Genomic DNA, 20255 nt, shown 5'->3' with positions numbered 1-20255 from the left:
GAAACAGGATGTATATGCGTATTGTGATGGATGGCTTACAAAAATGACTGCAATGATTCCTCTTGTCCCTGTAGCCTGCCCTTTTGAGATGTGACTTCATGGCTCCTCCCACCAAGAGTTTATTTCCTACCTCTTGAATGTCGGTTTGGCCCTGTGACTTGCTTTGACTAAAAGCATGTGATAGAATAACACTTCATAACTCCCAAGGCTAGGCCTCAAGAGGCCTTGCAACTTGCACTCTCTCCCTTTTTAAAAGCAGTTCTACCATGTGAGAGAGCTTGGCTTAGTGTTGGGGAGGATGAGACCCCATGGAGAGAGAGAGGCCCCAGCTAACAGCCAGCACCAGCAACCAGATGTGTGTGTGAGGCCTTCCTGGACCATTCAGCCTCAGTGAAGCTGCCACGTGACTGCAGTTGTATGAGTGATCCCAGGAAAGTAGGGTTGCCAGATTTAGCAAATACAAATAGGAAGATAAACGTGCATTTCAGATGAAAAGCTAAGACTTTTCTTTAGTGTAAGTATATTCCATGCAATGTTTGGGGCATACTTACACTCACAATCATCTGTTTTTTATCTGAAATGTAAATCTAACTGGGTATCCTGTGTTTTATCCTGTAACGCTATAGGAGACACCAGCAGAAGAACCTCCCAACTGAGCTATACTCAGAACAGACAGCTGAACCAAAAAATTACGAACAAAGAAAATGATTGTTTTCTTCAGCCACTAAGTTTTGGGGTGGTTTGTTATGCGGCAAAAAATAACTGATATGTGTATACATGGAGGGTCACGGTGGTGTCTAATCTATACTCTCACCTTCTTGGGCCTCCCCAGCAAATTCCATCCTCTAGTCTTGTTTTTACCTATTTGAAGTCTAGGCAAGGCCTCGTTGGGTCTTCCTTTGTCTCCAAGTCCCTAACCCTGAATCAGCCAAGCCCTGCCTACACCCCAGCTCGATCCTATACCTTTTCCAATTCCCAAAGCACTTACTTGAGATGCGGATGGGGTGGTGCTGGCTTCTTGGACTCTTCACTCTGCTGGGAGGTGCTACGGCCCTGCACAGGGGGCCGGGGCTGTGAGGTGAGGGTGGCACCTGGCTTGGAGGCCTGGTTTGGGGAGCTGCCACTGGATGCCCGGGATAGCTGTGGAGAGCCTGGTGACCTTTGCTGCTGTGGAGATCCGGACTGGGGGCTCAGGGGCTGCTGGCCTTGTGGGGAGAGCCTCTGCTGGGAGGGGCTTCCAGATCTCTGGGGCTGAGGAGACTGAGCTTGGCGAGGGCCTCCTAAAGGGCCAGAAAAAAAAAGGTTCAGTTCAATTTTTTTTCTTAGGATAGATATGGCTGTACATAAGTAATGTTGCTTCAAGGAGGTTCATTACAGTGTTTCTTATAACGGTGAAAAATTGAAAGCCATATAAATACCTAAGCATAAGGAAGTAATTAGGAACATTAAGATACATCTGTATAATGGAATATGCTGTGGTCATCACATAGGATGTGGCTGACTAATATTAAATGACATAGGATACTGTTGATAACATATGCTAAATATACTGCTGAACAAAATAGCTTAGAATACAGTACATATGGTTTTATTTTGGCACATATGTAAAAACATATATAAAAAGGACTGGAAGATTGTACACTAAAACCAGTGTGTCTCAGACTTTAATGTGCATATGAATCACTGGGGATCTGGTCAAAATCAAGATTCCGATAGAGTGGGTCTCGGGCTGTGTTATGGACTGAATTGTGTTCGCCCTGTCCCAATTCATATGTCGAAGCCTTAACCCTAACCCTCAATGCAATTCTATTTGGAGATAGGATCTTTAAAGAGGTAATTAAAGTTAAATGAGGTGATAGGGTGGGGCCCTAATCTGATAGGCCTGGTGTCCTTATAAGAGGAGAAAGAAATATCAGGAGTGTCATGTACACACGCAGGCACAGAGGAACAGACACAGGAGGATACACAAAGAAGGCTGCCATCTGCAGGCCAAGGAGAGAAGCTGTACCAGAAACCAACCCTGCCAGCACCTTGATCTTGTACCTGCAGCCTCCAGAACTGTGAAAAAATGTCTGTTGTTTAAGGCCCCACTGTCTATGGCATTTTGTTATTAAGGTGGCCTGAGAAAACTAATATAGGCGGGGTCTGCGATTCTGCATTTCTAATGGGTTCCCAGCTTATCCTACTTTGAGTAATGAGACACTAAATAATCATTAAAGTGGTGAGATTATGAAGGATTTTAATTTCCTTTTTTTTTCTTCTCACGGGTATTTTCCACACTGAAGATGTGTTTCTTTGGAAACAATGACAAGAATTAACTCTTACTTTTTGGGTTGCTCTCTCAACTTTTCCAAGAACTTTTAAAAGCAACATATCACTCGATCTAGAGAGGTCAGTAGGGAAGATACCACTCTTCTCACCACATAGAGGTGGAGACTGAGTCTTATTAAGGTTTCCCAATTGGAAGAGGAGCCACAGAAAGCTCAAAGAGAATCTTGGTTTCTCTCTGTCACTTCACAGGGCACACAGGCTTTCACAAGCAAGCCAAGGGGCATCTAAGCTTGGGGATGTTGCAGCCACTCAGAAATGACTTTTGAGTAGAATTCCAAGGCCCCCAACAATCGAGGTGCACTCTCCTCACCCTCAAATTCTGGGTGTCAGGGCTGTTGATGGTGAATTGCACTTTGCCAAAGCTGACTGTCTGCCCGCTGATCTCTTCTCCCTGCGACATGCTGCTGCTGGGAGAGTGGGGTTGGGCTGGGGTGATTCTTGCCACGTTTTTTTGAGAGCACTATGGGCACGTTAGGAGACTGAAAACTAAAAGGTGCTGGACCCCACCTCTGTGACTCTGTAACAATGGGGCTTCTACTGAGCACCTATTATGTCACCAGCTTTAGGACTGGGCAGCCTCACAACAGCTCTGTGGGTTAGGCATTATTTTTCATCCCCTACCCCCAGCCATGGCAGTGCTGTCCCTGGAACTCTAGAGAGAGCCACGTGTATAATTATACATTTTCTAGTAGGCACATTTTAAAAAGTAAAAAGAAATAGGTGAACATAATTTTAATAGTGTGTGTGTATGCATATATAGGTATGTATGTATATATATAATTTTTTATAGAAGAGATGGGGTCTCTGTCACCCAGGCTGGAGTGCAGTGGCATGGTCACACTGCAGCAGTGAACCTCTGGGCCACCCTCCTGCCTCAGTCTCTAGAGTAGCTGGGACTACAGGCCTAACACCACTTTTTCATTATTATTATTATTATTATTATTATTTTTGTAGAAATGGGGTGTCGCTATGTTGCCCAGGCTGGTCTTGAACTTCTGGCCTCAAGCAATTCTCCCACCTTGGCCTCCCAAAGTGCTGGGATTACAAGTGTGAACCACTGTGCTTTGCCCCATTTTTACAGAGAAACTGAGACCCGGATATATTGTGACTTGCTTGAGATGTCACTATGAATAAGGGGACAAGTCAAGATTCAAACCTAGATCTCTTTGACTCAAACGCCCTGTCTTGTTTCTTTTTGCTTTATGAAAACTACACCACGAAGGATCCCCTGAGTCCTCATAACATCTTTTTTACTAATTAAGAAAAGGCGGCTTCCTTCAGCGGAAGCAGCTCTGAGCCAGATGCCAAGGGGGCAAGGACTAGATTTCAGCCAGCCTCCCCTATCAGATGCCACATCAACTGAGCACATTTTCAGAGGACATGCCACCTGTGTAACCTCCATGACCTGTGGAGTCTGGTGGCCCTGACTCCACATTGGCACCAGGAGCCTCAGGTCCTGACTTAAGCCTTGCCATTAACTCACTGTGTGACCGTGGGTAAGTCACTCCCCTTCTCCGGGCTTCCGGGCCCTTGTTTGTAAAATAAGGCCATTGGACTGTACATCAAACATCCCTCCTGATCTGAACATTTTTGTGAGGTTGCGGAACACTAAATTGGATTAAACTGTGGTACCAGTTTAGCATGTGATTGTATTACATGGCTTTGATTCATTACCTCTTTCATGATTGTATATCCCAGTAGATGGGTGGTCACATTTATTTCAAACACCTCTAGGGCCAACCAGGTACGTAACTAAATAAAGCAGGCAAATATATGAAAAGTAATGTGGCTTTCAAAAATTTTCCCACTTGAGATAAAAACATTCCAGAGAACTATTTCTCTAAAGAGGTGCAAGCATACAGAACATAGCAATTACCCCTCACTGTCACTATAGAAGTGAGGAGTAGGGCTGGAGGCAAACACAGGAACCCCTAGGAGCCCTTGCTCTGATCAAGGGAGCCGCCGTTAGTAACGCCAGTAACGCTGTTAGTAACCGCTGTTAGTAACGCCTGTGTTGCTGTATAGAAACACAGGCCCATTGTTTCTAGAGCTTCTGTGCTATCGAGATGCTGGAAATCTAGATGTTTAAGTAACACCTCCTGATTTTTTTTTTTTTTTTTTTTTTTGAGACGGAGTCTTGCACTATTACCTGGGCTGGAGTGCAGTGGTGCGATCTCGGCTCGCTGCAACCTCTGCCTCCCAGGTTCAAGAGATTCTCTTGCCTCAGCCTCCCGAGTAGCTGGGATTACAGGTGCCTGCCACCATGCCCAGCTAATTTTTTGTATTTTTAGTAGAGACAGGGTTTCACCATGTTGGCCAGACTAGTCTTGAACTCCTGACCTTGTGATTCGCCCCCCCCACTTCAGCCTTCCAAAGTGCTGGGATTACAGGCATGAGTCACCGCGCCCAGCTCACCTCCTGATTTTTAAATGTTGGTTACTTTTGGGTTTTCTAAACCCACCGCAGTTCAAAGAAAACATTTGTTTTCTACTTTTATCTTCAGTTTGCCCTGACTCGCCCCCCTTCCCAGGTTGATATCTTAGAAAATCTGGATACTCGTTCATTAATTCAGTAACTCTTTGTTAAGTCCCTATCATACACCTGGGATTTATCAAGAGACACCGTAGTTACTGGATTCAGAGACCAGAGTGGTAACCATTACCACTGCCCTAGTTATTTCTTTCAGCTTCTTGGCAAAGCAAACAATTTAATATTTTTTATATGAGCACATACATACACAAAATATTGACTTATATATAGAAAGTATTTGCCTAAGCACAGAAATGAAGCTTATTAAAAGAAAATTTCACTTTTACTGAGTTGAAATGAACAGCAAGTTCAAAATAATAATGTGATTTGTTAATTGGGGAACTCAATGAAAGCGTTGTTTTTAATTAGCCTTGTTATTTTTAATCTGAGCGTTAATTCACTGGGCATTTTCTTTAATTACCTTAATTGGTTTTAAATTGATTGTTTTTCAACTCACTAAAAGTGTGTTTAGCCTCATTTCCCTTAAAATAATATCTCTTTATCAAGCATGTTTTACTCTGGGCCAGAGAGGAAATCAGAATACAGTAGCTCTCTGTTTTAAAATGGCTCTGTTCAAATGTGCTTTTAAAAAGTAGGTCCCAGGGCAGAGGGGAAAGGAGGGTGTGGGGCAGAGGCACAGCCAGAAGCCTGGTAGAGAGAGGAATATGTAGTTTTGGAACACTTATTACTACAGAATTATTGCTGGGTAAGGGGGCGCTGCGTTAGTTATAAGGATTGTTAATAATAACCAAGAAAAGCAATATGGATAAGACACACATTATTAATAGTAAGCATTATGTCAGAGTTATTAATAGTAAATTATTAGTAGTAAGAACTAACACCTTCTACGCACTATCTCTGTGTCTGATACTTTGCTAATTGCTTCACCTGCATTTACATGGAAGCTGTTATTTCCTCCTTTACACTGAGGAAACTGAGGCCCTGAGAAGTAATGTGACTTGCCTAACACTGCAAGGACAGTGAGACATGGAACTGGATTCAAGCACACTAGATCTGCCCGAAGGAGAATACTAATGTGTATTTATACAGGTATACCTTGTTTTATTGTGGTCCATTTTATTTCAATTTGCAGATACTGTGTTTTTTCTAAATTGGAGGGTTGTGGCGACCTTGCGTTAAGCAAGTCTGTCAATGCCATCCTTCCAACAGCATGTACTCACCTGGTGTCTGCATCACATTTGGCAATTGTCACAAATTTCAAACTTTTACATTATTATTATATCTGTTATGGTGATCTGTAATCAGTGATCTTTGATACTACGATTGTATTCGTAATTGTTTTGGGGTGCCATGAACCACACCCATATAAGACAGTGAACTGGTTGGGCGTGGTGGCTCGCGCCTGTAATCCCAGCTGTTTGGGAGGCCAAGGCAGGTGGATCATGAGGTCAGGAGATCGAGACCATCCTGGCCAAGATGGTGAAACCCCGTCTCTACTAAAAATACAAAAAAATTATCTGGGTGTGGTGGTGCACACCTGTAGTCCCAGCTACCTGGGAGGCTAAGGCAGGAGAATCTCTTGAGCCCAGGAGGCAGAGGTTGCAGCGAGCCGAGATTGCACAATTGTACTCCAGCCTGGGCAAAAGAGTGAGACTCCATCTCAAAAAAAAAAAAAAAAAAAAAAAAAAAAAGTCAGTGAACTTACTTGATACATGTGTATGTTCTGGCTGCCCCATTTACCAGCCGTTTCTTGTCTCTCTTCGTGTCCTTGGGCCTCCCTTTCCCCTAGACACAACAATATTGAATTTTGACCAATGAATAACCCAAAAATGGCCTCTAAATATTCAAGTGAAAGGGAAAGTCACTCATCTCTTACTTTGAAATAAAAAACTAGAAATGATTAAGCTTAGTGAAGAGGGCATGTTGAAAGCCAAGACAAGCTGAAAACTAGGCCTCTTGCACCAAAAAGTTAGCTAAGTTGTGAATGTGAAGGAAACATTCTTGAAGGAAATTAAAAGTGCCACTGCAGTGAACACATAAATGATAAGAAATCAAAACAGCCTCATTGCTGGTATGGAAAAATTTGAGTGGTCTGGAAAGAAGATCAAACCAGACACAACATTGCCTTCAGCCAAAGCCTAATTCAGAGCAAGGCCCTAACTACTTTCAGTCCTATGAAGGCTGAGAGAGGTGAGAAAGCTAAAGAAGAAAAGTTGGAAGCTAGCAGAGGTTGGTTGGCCAGGTCTAAGGAAAGAAGCTGTCTCCATAACAAAAGCTGCAAGGTGAAGCTGCAAGTGCCGATGAAGAAGCTGCAGCAAGTTATCAAGAAGATCTAGTTTAGATCATTGATGAAGGTGGCTGTGCTAAACAGATTTTCACTGCAGATGGAATAGCCTTCTATTGGAAGAAGATACTATTTAGGGCTTTCATGGCTAAAGAGGAGAAGTCAATGTCTGGCTTCAAAGCTTCAAAGGATAGGCTGACTCTCTTGTTGGGGCTACTGCAGCCGGTGACTTAAAGTGGAAGCCAATGCTCATTAACCATTCTGGAAATCCTAGGACCCTTAAGAAGGATGCTAAATCTACTCTGCCTGTGCTCTGCAGATGGAAAAACAAAGCCTGGATAACAGCATAGTATTTACAATATGGTTTACTGAATATTTTAAGCCTACTGTTGAGACCTACTGTGCAGAAAAAAGATCCTTTTCAAAATATTACTGCTCATTGACAATGCATCTGTCCACACAACAGTTCTGATGGAGATGTACAAGATAATTTTGTTTTCATGTATTTTAATACAACATCCATTCTGTAATTCGTGGATCAAGGAGTAATTTAGAATTTGAGGTCTTATTACTTAAAAAATACATTTCGGCTGGATGCAGTGGCTCATGCCTGTATGCCTGTAATCCCAGCACTTTGGGAGGCCAAGGTGGGTGGATCATGAGGTCAAGAGTTCAAGACCAGCCTGGCCAACATGGTGAAACTCCATCTCTACTAAAAATAAAAAAATTAGCTGGGCAAGGTGGCGTGTGCCTGTAATCCCAGCTACTTGAGAGGCTGAGGCAGGAGAACTGCTCGAACCAGGACCTGGGAGGTGGAGCTTGCAGTGAGCTGAGATTGCACCACTGAACTCCAGCTTGGGCTACAGAGTGAGACTTTGTCTCAAAAAACAAAACAAAACAAAACAAAACAAAATTTCATAAAGCTATAATGGCCATAGACAGTGATTCCTCTGATGGATCTTGGCAAAGGAAATTGAAAACCTTCTGGAAAGGATTTACCTTCCTAGATGCCATTAATAATATTTGGGATTCATAGGAGGAGACCAAAATAGCAACATCAACAGGAGTTTGGAAGTTGATTCCCGTCCTTATGGATGACTTTGAGGGGTTCAAGACTTCAGTGGAGGAAGTAAGTGAAGATGTGGTGGAAATAGCGAGAGAACTAAAATGAGAAATGAAGCCTGAAGACGTGACCGAATCACTGCAGCCTCATGATAAAACTTGAATGGATGAGGAGCTGCTTCTTATGGATAAGCAAATAAAGTGATTTCTTGAGATGTAATCTATTCCTGGTAAAGATGCTATGACGATTGTTGAAAAGACAACAAAGAATTTAGAATATGACATAAACTTAGTTGATAAAGCAACAGCAGGTTTTGAGAGGACTGACTCCAAGTTTGAAAGAAGTTCTATTATGGGTAAAATGCTATCAAACAGCATCACGTACTGAAGAGAAATCTTGCGTGAAAGGGCAGCTCAATTCATGCAGCTAACCTCACTGTTGCCTTATTTTACAAAATTGCCTCAGTCACCCCTTGCTTCAACAACCAGTACCCTGATCAGTAAGCAGCCATCAGTATTGAGGCAAGACTCTCCATCAGAAAAACGTTACTATTCACCTAGGGCTCAGATGATTGTTAGTAATAAAGTATTTTATAATTAAGGTATGTACTTTTTTTTTTTCAGAGATAATGCTATTGTACACTTAAGAGACTACAGTATAGTGTAAACATAGCTTTTATATGCACTAAAAAATTTGTGTGACTCACTTTATTGTGATATTTACTTTATACTGGGGTGGTCTTGAACTGAACCTGCAATATCTCTGAGGTACGTCTGTACACAGTTGTGTACAATTATACAATTTCTCTTTTCTTAAAAATATCTTCTGCTTTTTCAGAAAGAGAAACACAGACGAGAAAAATGAATGGGGCATTTTATCTAAGACCTGTGGAAGAGGAAGACATTCGGTGGCCAAGGTTGACTTTTCTTCAGGAAGTAATGAATCTGTTGCTTTTAATAATAGTGACTGGGAAGGCCACAATATGACAGTAATGCTTTCTTTCTGATATATATATATCTTCCTTTCTGATATATATTTCTTTCTTTCTGATATATGTATGTATGTATGTGTGTGTATATATATATATATATATATATATTTTTTTTTTTTTTTAGAGTCTCCCTCTATTGCCCAGGCTGGAGGGCAGTGGTGCAATCTTGGCTCACTGCAACCTCCGCTTCCTGGGTTCAAGCAATTCTCCTGCCTCAGCCTCCCAAGTAGCTGGGATTACAGGTGCACACCGCCACACCCGGCTATTTTATTTTATTTTTTTTATTTTTAGTAGAGAAGGGGTTTCACCATATTGGCCAGGCTGGTCTCGAACTCCTAACCTCGTGATTCACCCACCTCGGCCTCCCAAAGTGCTGTGATTATAGGCATGAGCCACTGCGCCCAGCCTCTGATATGTTTTTAAGAAGATCCTTAAAAGACTGCAGCGAAACTGCCTGCTTTGGTTTCTTGGTGCACAGGTGCTCTGAAGCTCCTGCTGGTGCCTGAGTGAGTGTGTTCAGGAGGTTTTGATTGCAAGAGAAGATATGGGGCGGATTTGTCTCCAGACCCGCATGCAAGAATACCAGAGCAGCTGACATTCTTTGAGAAAGTTAGCTATTGCCATGATTGCCATGATTGCTTTTCATCTTTTCATCAATAGTTTGTCCATTCTCTAATAAGTGGTGGAAGGCAGTAATGCTGCAATATATTCGAGGAAGAATTTCAATGGCCAAGGTTTTATAGATGATGTTCCATTTTTCTTTCTTTCTTACTCTAGCTGGTTGACTCACAAATCTGTCATCAGGCACCACACATTGCTATGAATAAACGCTTTCTAGAAGGTCTGAAAGGCCAGACTTGTAAATCTACTATTTTCTACCTCCTTGGGCAAAGCCTCAACATTTACCTCGCTGTAAAAAGGCTCACGCCTGTAATCCCAGCACTTTGGGAGGCCAAGGTGGGTGGATCACCTGAGGTCAGGAATTTGAGACCAGTCTGGCCAACATGGTGAAGCCCGATCTCTACTAATAATACAAAAATTAGCCAGGCGTGGTGGTGTGCACCTGTAATCCCAACTACTTAGGAGGCTGAGGCAGGAGAATCACTTGAACCTGGGAGGTGGAGGTTGCAGTGAGCCGAGATCACGCCACTGCACTCCAGCCTGGGCAACAGAGCAAGACTCTGTCTCAAAAGGAAAAAAAAAAAAAAAGGAAATACGTTTATTTTCCCAGCGATGGCTGGGAAAATAGGTGGGACATTCCCTGGCACAGTGCTTGGTGCATATTAGGTTCTTAATAAATTAACCGTCTATTTCCCTTCTCCTTTCTAGACTTTTTAAAGAGGTTGACCAACCCCATAGTCTGATTCATTCTGTGGATAAAGTATTCAGATGCATTTTCCCGGAGCCCCTTGTGGGAATCACGTGTGGATCCTCAGTACATTTCAGCACCCTCACTGCATGCTTTCTCACAGTAGCGCGTCTGGGGTCGTACCTTGCGGAGGTGGGCGTGGCTGGGGCTGTCCTAGCTGAGGCCCCAGCTGGGCTTGCCCTGGGGATTTCGCTGATTTAATCTGTGGCGCCTAGAGCAGAAGAGAAAAGAAGCCTGTTGGTATCACCACAGCCCTTTACTTCCTGGGTGAGAGGGCAACATTTATGAAGATCTTTTTATCATTGAGAAGAGACTCGTACACATAAAGTGTACAGTTCTGGAGTGTACTGTGTAGTGAAGTTCTGTATGTGTATACATCGGTGTAACCGCTGTCCAGATCAAAACACAGGCCATTTCCCACGATGAAGCCTGCCTCATAACCCTTCCCAGACAGCAGTCCCCCAGTATAGTAACTATGATTCTGATGTCTGTTATCATAGATTACTTTCCATGGGGAAATCTGGGGTGGGAGGTGGAAGTTTGGGGACTTGCTTTTACATAAAGCTGAGGAGCTGGCAAATTCTTTGGACAGCAGTCTGGTCATCCATGGTGGGAACTGTGGAGGGGAGGAGCGACGTGAGAGCTCATCGAGGTTGGGGGAAATGGGAGACACAATAGCATCCATTGACCGGTTCCCTGGGAGCACACAGAGGGTTTGTGTGTCCATATGCTCTCGCACACGCACGCACACACATCCTGCTCAGGCCCAGCACCGAGGGCACAGAAGGGACAGCAGTCAATCATCTCTCCCCACAGTGCCCAAAGGCCAACTGAGACAAGATTGTTCTCCCCAGGATGGTGAAGAAGGGAGGGGGCCCCCGAAAGCCTCCTAAATTCACCCACTGGGGCAGGCTGTGGACGCTCTCCCTGATGTCTGGCCTTCACCCACACCCCCATTCCTTCTCCCCAAGGTGGTTTCTTCCTGGGGGTATCTCCTTTGGATCCAGGGGCTCCCCATTTCCAGACAGCCTGGCATTTCTCATGGTTATAAAGTCTGCTTTGATCACGAGGGTCTTACCCAGGGTCTCAGGGGTGAGGGTGCTGTGCCTCCTGGCATCAGGAGCTGGCTCATTTTGGAGACAACAAGGTCGGCCATCAGCTGTTTGTCCTCTTCCACATGCTCTCCAATCAGCGGCATTGAGCTGTCCATTACCTGTGGGGAGGACGGGAGAGCTGAGGGACCCCCATGCCAGGAGAGACTGGCCGTTGGGCATCACACCCCAGAAGTGCGGGCTCAGGGTTCAGGACAGAAGTGACCACCAGATGGCGATGTCCTCCATGCAAACCACCTCCAGCTGGGACTGGCCGGCAGCGACACCAGCTCGCTTCGGTTCAGTCTCAACCACTCCCTGGATGTAGTTCAATTCGGCCCACGTTTGCTGGATGACAGCAATGCGACAAGGGCCAGGGAGCCTCTGCCGACCTTTTCTGTGCTTTTCTTTGGGGAGCCGCTCTCCGTCCCTTCCTTTCTCACCCTGGCCCCCTCCCAGGGTCAGGGCTGGCCACCTCTCCTTTGGCCCTAGCTCAAGGCTTTCCGCAAAGTAGAAACAGTAAAGGTGGGGGGCTTGATCATGACAAAAATATGACATAGAGTTGACCCAGGGTTCAGAGGAAAGAGGAAAGGTCTGTTTTCCGGGGCCCTGGCAAAACACAGGTGGGAGGGAAACGCGTTCCACAGGGAGCTGGGCTGTTCTCAAAGTGCTTCTGTGGGGAGGAGCCTGAGGGATCCTAGTTTCCCCTTCTGCTCTTTTTACAAATAGAGCAACTGAGGCCCAGAGATGGGAGGGGACTTGCCCAAGGTCACAAAGGCCAATGCTCCACGTGATTCTCTGGGCATGGGAAGCTATGGGAGGTCTGGAAGGGGTGTCTGTCAGGCCTTGTCACCCTCTCTGCTCCACTGCAGGAGTCGGCGGCCTGCATTCACCCACACCACCCCATCAGACTCACCGTCTTGTCTCCCTTGTTCCCACGGTCTGGACTCCTTAGATTTTCTCTCTCCTCCAGGTTTTTTTTTTTTTTTTTTTTTTTTTGAGACGGAGTCTCGCTCTGTCGCCCAGGCTGGAGTGCAGTGGTGGGATCTCAGCTCACTGCAAGCTCCGCCTCCCAGGTTCATGCCATTCTCCTGCCTCAGCCTCCCGAGTAGCTGGGACTACAGGCGCCCGCCACCTCGCCCGCTAGTTTTTTGTATTTTTTTTTAGTAGAGACGGGGTTTCACCATGTTAGCCAGGATGGTCTCGATCTCCTGACCTCGTGATCCACCCGTCTCGGCCTCCCAAAGTGCTGGGATTATAGGCTTGAGCCACCGCGCCCGGCCTCCTCCAGGTTCTTAAGTATTCCCTCTACCCACTTCTTACCTGGCCAACTCCATTTCATCCAACAGGGAACCGCTAACTAGGTCTTCCTCGAGGAAGCCCTCTCTGATGGTGCAAGCTCTGACGAGCCACCTCGCATCTGTATCCTGCCGTCCTCACCTGGTTTCACACTGGACAGCTTATCCACAGCACTGTCACCCCCTGCTCACTATGTCTCCACCACCAGACTGGGAGCCCCCAAGGTTAGGGATGGACCCTGTGTCCTGCTAAACCGGTGTGCCCTCCACAGACACCTGTTTAGTGGAGGAATAAGAGGCCCTTGCGATAAGCCCGGCTCATAAGGATAAGGATAATGAGAAGCGCCGTAATTTATCGGGCACTTCGTATGTGCTATGCACTATTGTAAGCATCGGGTGTGGAGGATCTCTCATAAACCTCAGAATAGCTTTTGAGGCAGGTACTATTATCCTCATTGTAATGATGAGGAAGCAGAGGGTCAAAGAAGTGGCAAGGTCAAGGACACAGCACTGGCAACCCATGGTCCTCCCACTGCATCAGGCTAATTCCCAGCAAGCATTGGAACAGCACAACAGGGTAGGAACTGGGAAGAGGGAACGTGGGTTCCAGGCTTGGCTTCTGCGGTGGACTTGCTCTGTGATCTTGGTCAAAGTTTCTTTTCCTCTATGGGTGTTTTTTGTTTTTCTCAACAGTGAACTGAGGGATCTGGGCAGCTGCTAAGACCCTTCCAGCTGGGACTTGTAGGGATCTGTGAGTTTAGCACCCACTTTGATTAGGAAACTGAAAAGCTAGCTTAAGAATGTGAATACTGCTTCCAGCAGGGTCCTGAGCTCTGCGCAAGTTTTACCTGGAACTGAGGTCTCCTGGATCCCAGTGCTCCGGGCAGGGACAGTCACTCAGTCACCACTGGCTGAGCTCTGACGGTGGAGTCTGTCCCGAAGGTACACAGGCGTCCTGCACCCTGCATGTCCTCTCTCCCCCTGCCCCTGCCCACCCCATTTTATTCTGGTCTCTGTTTCCTACATTCCCTGCAGTGGAAAACAGCCACCACAAGGAACCTGAGGTTCATTTTGGAATCCCCACGGTAGACACAGCCAAAGGAAGTGGCCGCTCTGGTCTCCCCAGGGAAACATTTTCCAGTGGGCAATGTCATTCCCCGGACAAGGTCACAGAGGACAAGTTCAAGGGTCTTTTTCCCCGAGTATTTGACGGTGAGCCTCTTCACAACACATTTCACACACATTTTCAGTTCTCACCGTAGAGGTGGCTGAAGAAACCAGTGTTTTGGGACCTCTTCTGCCTTTTTTTTCCCCTTACTTGGGGAAAACACCTTTTATATTTTTGGTAACAAGTTTCCCATCTCCCCTGACCCCACTCCAAACTCAAAAGCAAAGGAAACAACTCTGGAATGTTTCTGCGAGGAAAAAAAAATCTGAAAAGCTATCTTTCATTTTCCCTCTGGAACATTCTTGGGAGACATTGTTTTCTTGTTTTTTTGAAGTCCGAGCCCACTACTTTTACTTTTTTTTTTTTTCTATGTGAAAGGCCTTTCATCCCCAACCCTCTGAATGGCTGAAGGCAGGAAGCCTCGGCCCACGAGCATGGATTCTTTTTTTTTTTTTTTTTCCCTAAGAGTGAAAGCTGAGACCCGGAGAGGCAGGGGCTCACGGGGGACAGAGACTGCTGGTGCAAGGGAGGAGCTGGCCTTTGGGGGTCAGGGGAGTCCAGGGGCTCTAGGAGACAGGGCCCCTGTTCTCGTGTTTGCGGTTGCACTGTGTCCACCTGGCTTGGGGGCTGGCTCCCGGAGCAGCGGCTCAGTGAATAAATAAATGAGTGCTTGTGTGCCAAATCTGGGTTCATGTCTGGTGGTCCCCGTGAGGGGATGCGGGGACAGGAGGACCTGGTGGGGTCTGAGGAGCTGCTGTGCTGGGGGCTCTTGCCCCACCTCTGGGCTGAAGCTCCCAGGAAGGTGGAGGATGAGCTCCTCCAGGGAGCAACTGTACAGGTCAAGGCATCTGTTCCCAGCCTCTTCCACGGCTCCTCCAAGTAGGGGCTACTTGGGGAATTTCAGGTTTGGTGGCAGCCAGAGGGAAGGTGTTTGCGGGCCTTGAGAGGAGAGCTGTTCTCAGAGTGGGACTGGGTCTGCCAATACAGACACAGCTCTTCCTGCTAGAGCTTCTTGGCCTCTTTGGGGAGGAGAGAGGGGCCATGTTCATCCTGGACTCCCTCCTCCTACCTCCAAGTCCTGGGCGTGAACACCCTCCTGGCATGACTGGGCTCCCACCCACTGAGTCACCTGGTCCTGCTCGGCCGTGGGCTCCTGGGGAGTGAGGCAGACATGAGGGATGGGAGAGCTGGCTGGCTCCTGTGGTCACCCCAGCCATGTGCTTCCCATTAGCCACCCACACCCCTGGGAGGGGACAGCCGCAGGGCTGTCCCTCACGTGTCCTGGCCTTGTGTCAGCACCGCCTGTGGAAAGAGGGGGCTGAACGTGGCACTGGAGCTGTGAGTGTGGAGATGGGAAGTTATGGAGGACTCTGAGGCCAGAGGGGCCTTTTCAGTGGAGAGCCACGGGGCATGGGGTGGGGGGCAGGGAAGAGGAGTTGGGGAGGGGACGGGAGGGCTGTAGGACCATGAGAGACACCGGGAAGACATGGAGGAGAGGTGGGGGGCGGTGGGATACGGTAAGCATGGAGAGGAAGTGGCGGGGCTGGGAGGGCTGTAGGATGGGGAGAGGCACGGGCTGCTGGAGGGTCTTGAGAGAGATTCCGGAACCCACAGCCCTCTGTGAACCCCCTCTTACCATTCTGCTTCCCTCCATCTTCCCCTCTATTCATGCCCCTGTACCATTCCATCCCCCTTCCAAATCCTCAGTGCTCTGCCACTGTTTCTCACCCTCTCCCCTGCCAGCCTGCACACCCCATGTCTATCAAGTCCATGGCTGTATCCCCAGAGCCACACCCATGCTTAGCCCATGGGAGCCCCCTAAGGCCATGTTTGTTGAATGAACAAATGAGGGACTGTCTGCATGGTGACCAAGGAAGGGTGCCCAGTTTACATGCTTGGACACTGAGGAAATGGCAGGGGCCCTATAGGACAGTGGCTTGCTGACCCTTGGCCAGGTGCCCTTTCCCTTTCCTTAGGCCTGTGGGTCAGGGAGGTTGTTAAACCTCGTGCCCTGAGGTCTCTCGACTGAGTTCCGAATCCCCAGGCATGAAGCCTTTCGATGCCTCTGAGGGTGGGAAGGAGCCTCCAGAAGCAGCTCACTGAGGCCTGGGCCGCGTGTGCCCTGGAGCCAGGACACAGCTGATGGTGCCAAAGATCATGCAGGGATTCCCTCCCCCTGGCACGCCTGCCAGGCTGGACCGGCCAGGAGGACTGCCTGCTTCATCCCTCACCTCGATGATGTAATCTCTGCCATCCTTGCTGTGGACGGCCTTGACGGCACAGATGTCCAGGCCACCAAACATTTCCGAGCAGCTGTCCACCCACAGCCTGTACCTGCAGGGACAGATGGACAGACAGTGAAGTGGCCTGGGAAAGTGGGGAAGAGGGTGGAGGAGAGAAGCGGATTCACACGGAAAAACACGCAGGGAGAGACAGTGATACACACATCCGGACAGAGATGGAGAGGGACAGAGAAGCAGCAAGAGAGCCAGAAAGATGGAGAGCGTCAGAGTCCAAGACGCAGAGACAGGCAGGCAGAGAGGCAGGGACACAAATGACAGTGGGACAGAGACCCAGAGAAAGGACACGAGAGAGCCAGGAAGGAGGGGAGAGAGGCAGGGTGGGGGAGAGAAGGAACCAGAGTTGGGACAGGTCTCCCCCAACCCCAGGACTTGCTGGCCCTGCAGTAATGGGGAGCCTACCCTGCCCCCATCCGGAGTCATCCTGGACACCCAGCTACCCCTGTGTCCCTTTTCCCTTGGGAAAGCTGCTCCAAGGGCTCCAGAAATCCCTCCAGGCCGCCCTTGCAGTCCCAGCCCTGGCCGGACAAGAGGCTGTGGAGGACAAAGGGTGCATTTTTCCCGGGCCCGGGGCGGGTGGGCTGGGGAGACTGGCAGGCTGCTTCTGCCTCGCCCAGGGGGCCTGGCCCTCTAGACCCACTGCTTTTGTTCCCTTTCCAGCCACTTGATGTCTGCAAGGCCAGTTTGCTTTGCTGGGGACAGATCTCAGCGCTGGACTTTGACCCTGCAACAAGGAGGTGGTTGTATGTGAAGAAACCGTCCCGGCTTGCACTTAGCTTCCCCTGTGGGCTGGATTTGGGAGTCACAGGGGACTCTGTGTCAATGTTCTTGCTTCTCACTCTCCAGGGTCATGCAGGGCATGCCTACTCTCACATCGCTTTGCGTGTCTGAGCCATAAGTGCTGGGATGAGGAGGGACTGAGACTGGAATGCTCTTAGAATGGATTCTCATCTCATCCACCAAAGCCTACTGAGGCCCAGAGAGGGAGGCTGGCTGGTCCAGTTCACACAGTAAGGCAGTAAGAACACCAGGATCACCTCGATCTCCTTGACTCTCAGTCCAGTTTTCTCATTCAGCTGTAGCATGGAGCACGTGATATCATCAAAGTAAAAGGAAGGATGGAAACTCACACCCATGGAGCTCCTGCTATGTTCCAGACATTCTGGGCCTGGGGGCTGACTCCTCATCCCCTCGGATCCCAGCACAACTCTATGAGGAAGATTTTAACACTCTTACTAATGGAGAAAAAGGCTCAGAGAGATGATTAAGTGACTGTGCAGCTTCCAAACCTAGATCCTGTCTGATTCCAGATTCCAAGCGAGCCACCCTTCCTCTCATTCTGAAGGTGCCCCAGAACATCCATTCTCACTCAGCATGGCAGACCAGGGACCTACCTTCTTGCTGTTAATTCCTTAATACTTTTGGCGAAGCCTCTCCCTCTTATCATAAAATGGGAAAGCCTAGATCTGATTCTGGTTGTACCTCAGAATCACCAGGAGAGTTAAATGCACAAACAGCCAGACTTGGGGCTCCGCCCTATGTTAGAGTAATTTCTGTAATTTTTGAAAGCTTTCCATGTGATTCTGCTATGTGGTCACGTTTGGGGACACCCTTGGGTCCTTGGAGCTTGAAGAGTCCTCTGGAATCTCTGATCAGGGTCCTCGTTTTCGGCCCCAGTGGCTGACTTGTGGGTGCCACACACTTAGGGTGAGCTGTGCCCTGAGACACACTCATAAATCAGGTATCTTCTCAATGGAACATGGAAATCTGAGCCGAGGTCCAGAGGCAGCTGTTTCCAGAGGCTGTTTTGAAAGGATGAACCTTGGGGTCCCCTGCTGGCTGCACCCCATAGGACACAGGCATCCCAGGGTCTAGGAAGGGGCTATAGGCGTACAGCAGCATGAGAGTGCTTGGAGAGTGGGGGGCCCTGCTCTCCTCCTGCCAGGTGGGACTAGCACCAACCGAGTGACATCACTGGTTTTGCCCAGGAGTCAGGCTACCTGGCAAGCAGGCAAGCCAGGTGGAGGGCGGGGACAGGCCCTGTGTATGAGTCCCTGTATGGATTTTGTTCCTGTAGGGATAGGACTGGGGAATTTCTCCAGCCCAGACCCTGAAGTACTGCCTGTGACTAGAAAAGGGAAAGTGGATTCCAGGCCTGGGCAGGCCCACTCCCATGGTAGGTTCCTCCAGGGATGGCCCATGCAACCTGGGACTTGGCAGAGCCAGGGATAGGTGGCGTGCTGGGGACATCTGTGAGTGGCTCAGGAGGCACTCGGGAAGGCTGGGCTCACGTTCGGGAAGGGCCATAGAGAAGACGGCCACGACTGTCCCGTGAACACCTGTTGGGGGAAGGAGGTGACTGCCTCAGCCACATGATTCAGTTGTGCCAGGTCACGAGCGCAGCCTCCAGGAGACTTATTAGCACAGGTGGGTTCCCAGGTTGAAGGTGGCAGCTGACCCCTGGGGTTGATGGGAAGGGCAGGTGCGCCTCCCTGCCAGGGGCCGGTTCTGGATTAGGTGCTTCACAGCCCTCTCTCATTCAGTCCTCACACCTGCACTCTGACTTGGGTATTACTGCTTTCATTTTGCAGTTGAAGAAGCTCAGAAATGTTCCTGAACATGCCCAAGGTCACACTCAGTCTCTATTGCTGTAGGGGGTGGTCCCACTCCAGTCTCCAGGGGTGCAGACCTGACATAGGCCTCCAATCACAGCATTGCAGTGTCTTGGGCCATAGTGATTGGTTCAGGGATGGTCACGTGACCTAAGCCAGGCCAATCAGTACATATGGCTCAATTTCAGGCTTTGGTTGAAATGATTGGGAAAGAGAAATTTTCTTTCTTTTGAACGCACTGTGAGGATGAAAGCCTGAGCCACCGTGTGCCACCATAAAATGAAAGAGCCTCCTGGATGAAGCCAACACAGAAAGAAGCTGAACTAGGGTGGGCAGAGGAGCCTCAAGGCCTTACCTGACACTGTATATCTGGAGTCATCAGTGACATGGGCCAGTAAATCCCCCTTTTTGTGCAAATCAATTTGATTTGTGTGGTAGCCCTTGCAACTGATACAGAGTTCTTAGAGGGAAGGATTGGATTTTTTCATCCTTTAGTGCTCAGCAGAACATGGCCTGCAGTAGGTACTCAGTAAGTGTTTATTGAACAGAGCTTTTGAGCTCACAGCCCACGCTCTGTCCACTGCTATTGTGTGGCTGCTGGCAGAGGTCACAGGGCATGCAGGCAAGAAGGTATGTATGTGGCAGGCCCTGAGACCAGCTGACTCGGCCCTTCGGCCCTTCCTTTTTTTTTTTTTTTTTTTTTTGAGACAGAGTTTTACTCTTCTTGCCCAGGCTGGAGTTCAATGGCATGATCATGATCTCAGCTTACTGCAACCTCTGCTCCAGTGATTCTCCTGCCTCAGCCTCCCAAGTAGCTGGGATTACAGGCATGTGCCACCACGCTCAGCTAATTTTGTATTTTTAGTAGAGATGGGGTTTCACCATGTTGGCCAGGCTGGTCTTGAACTCCTGACCTCAGGTGATCTGCCTGCCTTGCCCTCCCAAAATGCTGGGATTACAGGTGTGAGCCACCACGCCCGGCCGGCCTTTCCTTAAGCGGGGCTGGCACAAAGTGTCTAAAGGGAGAAAGACCGAAAAAAACCTTCAGCCAGAAAGCATCCCTAAAATATGCACGATTCAGGGGACATCAACCTCTCCCTGTTCGTACTGAGATGGAAAGAAGCTTGAGAGAGAAGTGGACTCTCCAATATGCCTGGTCGCCTAATAACGCTTCCTTGCAGCTGTCAGCGCACAGGAGGGCTTGGCCAGGGCTTCCTGACCTCTTCCTATAGCAGCTGGTCAGGGCTGGAAAGACCCT

The 20255-nt window shown here is 48.3% G+C and overlaps 1 protein-coding gene and 1 long non-coding RNA gene across 8 annotated transcripts in view; one reads left to right on the top strand and one right to left on the bottom strand.

Moving 5' to 3' along the window:
• SYN3 (synapsin III) overlaps nt 1–20255 on the bottom strand; it is a 548186-nt gene that overhangs the window by 8049 nt on the left and 519882 nt on the right. For all 7 annotated transcript variants that reach the window (XM_074003894.1, XM_005567484.5, XM_005567485.5 and 4 more), the window contains exons 10-13: nt 16317–16419; nt 11607–11741; nt 10652–10739; nt 989–1280 (exon numbers count right to left, since the gene is read on the bottom strand). In XM_074003894.1, coding sequence (XP_073859995.1) covers nt 989–1280; nt 10652–10739; nt 11607–11741; nt 16317–16419 — 618 coding nt within the window. The remainder of the gene's footprint in view (nt 1–988; nt 1281–10651; nt 10740–11606; nt 11742–16316; nt 16420–20255) is intronic.
• LOC135965437 (uncharacterized) lies at nt 5791–9220 on the top strand. The gene is made up of 2 exons (XR_010578368.2): nt 5791–5910; nt 9006–9220. It is a non-coding gene; the product is annotated as an uncharacterized lncRNA (long non-coding RNA).

This window comes from Macaca fascicularis, chromosome 10 (assembly GCF_037993035.2).
Source record: "Macaca fascicularis isolate 582-1 chromosome 10, T2T-MFA8v1.1".
In the NCBI taxonomy this organism is placed as follows: Eukaryota; Metazoa; Chordata; class Mammalia; order Primates; family Cercopithecidae; genus Macaca; species Macaca fascicularis.
This window is presented reverse-complemented; position numbering and strand designations above follow the sequence as displayed.